Here is a 7,564-nt window from a genome sequence, read left to right as displayed (position 1 = left end):
ATGATATGATTTGTGCTATATGACATAAAACAGTAACAAAACTAAAACTATTATTACACAAAGTAGATAATTAAAAAGAGCAACAAGGATGTGAATTTACTGAAATTGAAAACACAGTGAAAAATGTATATTGTTTGCCATTTCGAAGTCAAATCTTTAATGAACATAATGAACAGCCCCTATGTAGTTAGTCTTCAAAACTAAAACTATTATTACACAAAGTAGATAATTAAATCAAAAATAAATTGTTTTATTATTAAACTTAAATTAAATTATATATAAAAAAATATACTATATTATAAAGCATTTAACAAAAACTCTTAAAAACCACTTTTTATGCGTAAAGTACTGTTTATTAATGCATATTATTTAAAACTCAATATTACAAGTAAATTGTACGTAAATACAACTTATTAAAACTCCATATCTGAATTCATATAACTAACTGCAGATAAATATAATCAAATACATGATAAACATCTCATTTTAAATATTAAAAAATCTAAAATATAATTAGGATAATCATTAAGTTCTAACATAATACTTAATTATTATATTTACAAAATTTATATTATTAAGCTAAAAATAAATTATTTTATTATTAAACTTAAATTAAATTATAATAAAAAATAAATTAAAGAAATTACAAGAAAATGAAAACTTTTAAATAGTTGATTTAATATCAGCATTGATATGTTTTTTTTTTAATTTTTATGATATCTTCAATTTTATTGCTTTCTTAAAAACACATAATCTATATCTATACTATATTATAAAGCATTTGACAAAAACTCTTAAAAACCATTTTTTATGCATAAAGTACTGTTTATTAATGCATATTACTTAAAACTCTAGATTGTAAGTAGATTGTGCGTAAGTACAACTTATTAAAGCTTCATATCTGAATTCGTGTAACTAACTGCAGATAAACATATCCAATATATGATAAACATCTCCTTTTAAATATAAAAAGTTAAAAAATATAAATAGGATAATAATTAAATTCTAACAGAATACTTAATTATTATCTTTATAAAATTTATAATATTAAATCAAAAATAAATTATTTCATTATTAAATTTAAATTAAATTATAATAAAAAATTAAATTAAAAAAATTATATTAAAAATGAAAACTTATAAATAGTTGATTTCATATTAACATTGATATGTTTTTTTCAATTTTTTTTGATATATTCGATTTATATTTTATTCAAAAATAAATTTTTTTTTAAAACACATAAAATCGTATTATTAAACCGACAGAGACAAATAATAAAACTGAACATTAAAATCGAGACGTATCTCGCTCCATTACACGAGTACTCTTCTAGTGCTCAAATAGATGATAAACCCTAATATATAAATATTGAATATAAAATTAAATTTGGGGGATAACTAATACGAAGAATTAGTTAGGATTCGAGCTGTTTGGAAGGCGAAACAGCATATTAATATATATTAACTTTTAAGTTTAATCGCCATAACCATTTGATCTCAACCACTTTCTGTTCTGCGTCTTCCCTCAACCATCAACGGTACGTACTCCTTCTTTCTTTCATTCATTCGTTCATGTATGTATATATATTATATACACACACATGTGCGTGTATCTGTAGTGGTGGATTCAAGATTTTGATGTGTAGATTAAAGGTCTGTAAAGTTGTTTGATGTGTTTTTAGATTAATTCCATCGTTTTAAGGGATTTTTAAAGTTTTTTGGTTGTTTTCAAGAGATTTTTAAAGTTCTTTGTTGATTTTGAAGGATTTTTTTGGGTTTTTTGTTGTTGATTTTATGAAGATTTTTTTGGTTGAGGGAGGGGGGGGGGTTATGAGCCGGAAATTATTGGGGGTCCATCCCTCCACCTTGAATAGACTCCATCATCTCCGGCGTGTGTATCATATACATATATATATATGTACATATATATATATATATATACACATATATATAAAGATATGTATATATACATATATATGTGTATATATATATGGAGAGTTAGGTATATATAAAGATATGGTAGAACACGAGAATATATACATATATATGTGTATATATATGGAGAGTTAGGTTTATATAAAGATATGGTAGAACACGAGAATTGACAATTTATATGTATATATGTAAGTTTATACATATATACACACACACACGCTGCTTTAGTGGTGGATTCAGGATTTTTGCCTAGTAAGACAGGTGGATTAAATGTATGTAAAGTTATCAGATGTGTTTTTAGATTTATTCCCACCGTCTCGAAGGACTTTTAAAGTTTTATTAATAAGGGATTTTTAGGGTTCTTTGTCGATTTTGAAGGATTTATTGGGGGTTTTCTTGTTGATTTTGTGAGTTTTTTTTGGTTGATGAAGGTAAAACGAGAAATTATTGGAGGAACTATGATAAAAAGTAAAAATAAAATGTTTTTAACTTAGGTAAAAGAGATTATTTTTAATGGGGGTTCATCCCTCCACCTTGAACGTACTGCATCCACACCGGTGATTGTATTATACACATATATACACACACATATATATATATATATATATATATAATATATATATATATATATTTATGTATGTACATATGTATATATATAGAGACATATAGAAAAATGAACCTCCCTATATATACAGAAACATATAGAAAAATGAACCTCCACATTTTTTTTACTGTGAAGGTTCGGTGTTTTACTGTACATTCACAATGTTCTGCTATAAAGATTTAGTATTATTGTGTTTTTGTTGTGAAAGTTCGGTGTTTTAGTGTACTTTCACAATGTTTTGCTGTGAAGATTCAATATTATTTTGTGGTCTAAAACACAGAGAGAGACAGGTTATTTTATATGAATCTATAACTTGATTATGTGTTACATGCAGCAAAACATACGTGAAGGGGAAAAATGCAACCAGTAGCTACTGAATCGAATGATGGTGTTTTGGATCAATTCCGACCGTGGATCGATCTTCCCCGCGATATCTTATCGGACATCGCGGATCGTTTAACGTTAATCGAGCTGCTAAGTTTCCGTGGAACCTGCAAAGATTTCCTATCTGTTTCAGCTGGCAAATCGGCTCAAATCCAATCTCGGCTTCCTCCATGGATACTGACCTTTCACGAAAACGACTGCTCCGAATGCATCCTCTACAACGATCTCCAATCCAAAACCTACAAGCGGAAGATTCCGGAACTCGATGGCGTTTATTGTCTTGCATCGTATCAAGGATGGCTTCTTCTATTCAGAGACGGATTGCTTTTCTTCTTTTGCCCTATTTCCTTCTCGAAGATCTCTCTCCCGGAATTCCCGCACCATTGCTTTGACGGCCATGTTGCCTCATTTTCCGACGTACCCACCTCGCCGAATTGCATCGTCGCCGTTATCAACCGGGCCGATGTGTCGCAGGTTGAAGTAAACGTGATTGCGAAAGGGGAAAAGTCGTGGACTCAACACATGGTACCAAAATTCAGAGGTATGAGCACCGCGTTTACTGCGGCAACATTCATCGACAAGAAGCAAACGTTTTACTTCATGGATAACGCGAACTCGTTACTGTCGTTCTCGCTGAAGGATAAGAAATGGAAACCGTACCAAATCGTGACAGGCAAATCGAAGGATATGGAAACATTGCCTTATCGTTATATAGAAAACGTGTTTAAAAAAAGCATCGCTGGTTTGAAAGGCCCGTTGGAGCTTGAAGACGATGAAGATATTGCGGTTTGCGGATTTACGTATCAAAATCATTCAACATATCGTCGGGCTGTGTATCTAAACGAATACATAGATACCTTAGATGCTAACAAGCGTGTGCGACGGGTCGTTTGGATTCAACCACGGTTCTTCATAGCCGCTCGTAACCACCATTGGTAGACCTTCGTAAACGCGGTGTTTATGGAAACAATCTTTCTACCCTCTTGGTTTCTTTTACCCGTTTTGGATTCTCCATTTCTATCTTTCTAGAATTTTCGGTTCGATTTGTCGGGTTTTTTTATATAAATTTACCGGGTTGTTGAAATTTCGAAATAAACTACACATTTTAGGTAGAGATGATCATTTGTCCGCCTAGGCCGGACCTAACTTGTTTCTTTTTGTCCAACAGACAACTTTTTTTCTTCGGGCTTCACAACTTGTCATTGCCCGCCCTGTAAATGGTTCGGGCTTCCCCATGAGCTAACGTTTTAAAAAATGTAACTCTTATAAATCTATAAACTTAATTACCAGTAATTAATTAACAAATGTAAAACCAAAAAGTAAAGGAAAAACACAATTACAATTAAAATTTTAAACAACTAAAGTGAAACTTGAATCTCAACAAGTGGAAAAAGAAATGAATGACACATGAATCTTGACAAGTAGAGAAAGAAATGAAAAACAAAATTCAGAGTTGAACCTTTTAATGAGATCATTAAAAAGTGAACAAACAACCTCTTCGTTTTGATTTCTCAAGAATAACCAAAAAGTCTTATCTTATAACTTTAATAATTTAATTTAAGATATCTTAGTATAATTTTAATTGATGATTAAAAAAATATTAATTATAAACTATAAACAGGCTGGACGAGTCTGTCGATATTTATTTTTATATTGCCCATGTCCGCCCGTCAGGGCCGGTCCTAAGATTTTTTATGTCTTGTGCAAAAATAATAAAAAATGCCCTAAGCCTATTTTTTAAGCCAATGAAACAATAAAAACATGCGATTTTATTATGAGTTTAGAACTTATTCAAACTAAGCATTTCATCCCTAGGTTGAATTTCATTAATTATAATAAAAAAATACAATTAGGGGGATATAAAAATCAAAACCCCGAATACAAAATATAAAATGATGAAAGGATAAATTCTAGATTAAGATCGTGTTTCCTTCTTTACCAGTTTTCCCTTTTTTCAAATTTAAAGACAGGGAAAACTGTAATAAGTTTTTAACTAAAATAGTAAATTACATCCAAATTAGTGTCATAGTAAGCAAAAAGTAAAACTCAAAAGTTACAGGTCTAACCACTAAAGGCTAAGAGTCTATCTGTTAGTAACTTAATAAATTTAATGGCTTAATGACTATTATTCACTCAACTATGCATGACTATTTCGTAGTGGCTTAATGATATAGAAAGTGACTTATCCAATAAGCTTCTAGGGGGAGATTTATATATAAAGCAAGGTTTTTTGTTTTTCGAACATGTCCCTTACAACTAAAAAAACGCTCCTTACATCTACGAAAAAACTCTCACAAACAAAAAAAATTCCAACTTATACAAACATATTAATTCATACAGACAACTTTATACAAACAAAAATTTTTCCAACTTTTTCCAACGATGTGCATTCAATATTCATCACCACTAGGCCTTAGGTCTGTTTTTATAATTAAAGTCCAGTTGTCCAATTCCCTAATTATTAAACCCAAAACTAGTAATAAATGACAACTTGATATCCCTTTAGCCTTTGATATTCTGTGCGGCCGCACGAGCTGCACGTGGTCAGGGTCGACCCTGCCAACTTTGAGGGAAGAAGAGAACAGCCTGACAACGGTTCGATCCGATTTAGGTGCCCAGTTAGGTGCCAAACAGACCCCATCATTGATTTGATAAATTGATAAGGTGAATACGTAGTCTATTCAATGCTAGGCTGAGTATAAGGGACTCAAAAAAAWYTCTTTTCGTCCTATGAACTTTAAGGTGTATGAAGTTTCATATTTGATTTTTAAGTAGAGCGATAAAGACTTCATTTCACTTAGCTTAATCTAAGCCAGAGGCAGACCTACGTCAAGATAACCTCCCTTGAAAAACTTTGGTAGTGTTCCTGAATCTGAATCCACATAATGACTCAGAGCACATGGAGCCATCTCCTTATTTTTCTATCAAAAATAAAAATGGCGGACTAGCTGATATTTATATCAGTTAATGAAAGAGCCCAATGCACAAAAAAGCCCGTTAATTTTAATGAACAAACCCGGGTCCGTCCATTTTTTCGATAATGGTTGTTCAAGCCTGTGTTTTTAGCGGACCGAACGGGCCAGGTCTAACGGGGTCGTCCGCCCATGAACAACACTAATTTTAGGCCATGTGGTTTGTTAAAAATTGTCATTTTCGTTCCCATGCGTTTGGAATTACAGTTTTCGTATTTGTAGTTTACAATTTATTGTTATTTTCGTCCGTATGTTTTAGGAGTAAAAACAAAGAGATATATTAAAACATCTTCAACATATTCTTTAAAATAGAGAATCAAAATTCAAAGTCTTTAAATTACTTTAGGGCAAATTGCATGAAAAAATAGAGTACTTTAACTTGATTCCTATTTTGAGTAGCATACTTTCAGAACTTATATTTTGGTATCTAAGATGTAACATTTTAAACATTTAAGTACCCGAGTAACATGTTGAAACATTAACCGGTTACCATGTTATGCGGCGAGTGATGTGGTATTCAACTCAGTATAAAATTTTATTGAATTTTAAATTCAAAAGGTAAGTCAAATCATTCGCTACATCAGCATGGTTTTCTGGTTAATGCTTCAACCAGGTACCCAGGTACTTAAATGTTTACAACTTTACATCTTAGGTACCAAAATAAATGTTCTAAAATACGTTACCTAAAATAGGAATCAAGTTAAAATACGTTATTTTTTCATACAATTTGCCCATTGCTTTAAACTACAACAAGATTTATGTTTCAGATATTATAACATGAATTATATCATTAAAATATTTTATACACATAATAAAATATCAGCTTTCTCCTAAATATCTAATTTCAGTGTTTCTTATTCATGACTTCTCCAAATTTAAAGAATTTGCACTTATCATACTTCATCCATCGAAATGCTTTCGAGAATCCGTTAGAGCAAAAAGAGAAATTGACCAAAATAACCAATCTCCTCAACCAAATTTACTTTTTAGCCACTGTTGGCATCGAATTCTCATTTTACCCAAAATTTACAGAAAAAATGGGGATCTTTATACAAATTTGCTTTTAATTTTTTTTTATCTGGAAATAAAGCATTCGCGTAAACTCCGATTAAAATGGGAATTGATTGGAAAAATGGTTTAAAAGTAAATCTGATCGGAAAGATCGACTATTTTGATCGATTCCACGAACAAAAAACTTCCCAAAAATCCTAAAGATCTCTATTTTCGTTATTTTAGAAAATCTGTTCAAGATGCTTCTTTAACATCTCACACATCCTAAAATCCCACTATGATCAAGTAACAAGTAATCTAAACAAAACCACAAGGGTGATGCCTGATTGGTTTGAGCTTGGCTCTAAAGGTCAAAAGTACCAGGAGGTGACAAGTTCAAATCCAAGGAGGAATAAAAATCTCCAGTCGGCTCGCATAGCAGGTTGGATATCCAGGTTAATAAAAAAAGTAATCTAAACAATCAAGAACAACAATTAAACTCAAAATCATATGTATTGATTGTTTCTCTCTCTAGAAACTCTCTACAAATTATAAACATGTAAATCTAAAAATGAGTCATCTCTTCTACTACCAACAACACAAAGTATTTATATGAATTGACTAATACAAAGTCAAACTACAATTTCAGACATTTAGGTGGCGTTTGTTTTTTAAGAGGT

General features: G+C 31.0%; 1 protein-coding gene across 1 annotated transcript; it reads left to right on the top strand.

The window, feature by feature from the left end:
• Positions 1-2,895: 2,895 nt before the first annotated feature.
• On the top strand, positions 2,896-3,861 carry LOC112517824 (F-box/kelch-repeat protein At1g57790-like). Its single transcript, XM_025125195.1, has one exon. It carries the CDS (start codon positions 2,896-2,898, stop codon positions 3,859-3,861), a length of 966 nt encoding a protein of 321 aa, XP_024980963.1.
• The last annotated feature ends 3,703 nt before the right edge of the window (positions 3,862-7,564 follow it).

This window comes from Cynara cardunculus (genome assembly GCF_001531365.2).
Source record: "Cynara cardunculus var. scolymus isolate 2C chromosome LG 9, CcrdV1, whole genome shotgun sequence".
Classification (NCBI taxonomy): Eukaryota; Viridiplantae; Streptophyta; class Magnoliopsida; order Asterales; family Asteraceae; genus Cynara; species Cynara cardunculus.
Note: the sequence above shows the minus strand (reverse complement) of the source record. Positions and strands in the feature narration are given on the sequence as shown.

Excerpts from the sequence above, each read along its gene's own strand:
- LOC112517824 (XM_025125195.1), top strand. The coding sequence starts at position 2,896 with ATGCAACCAGTAGCTACTGAATCGAATGATGGTGTTTTGGATCAATTC.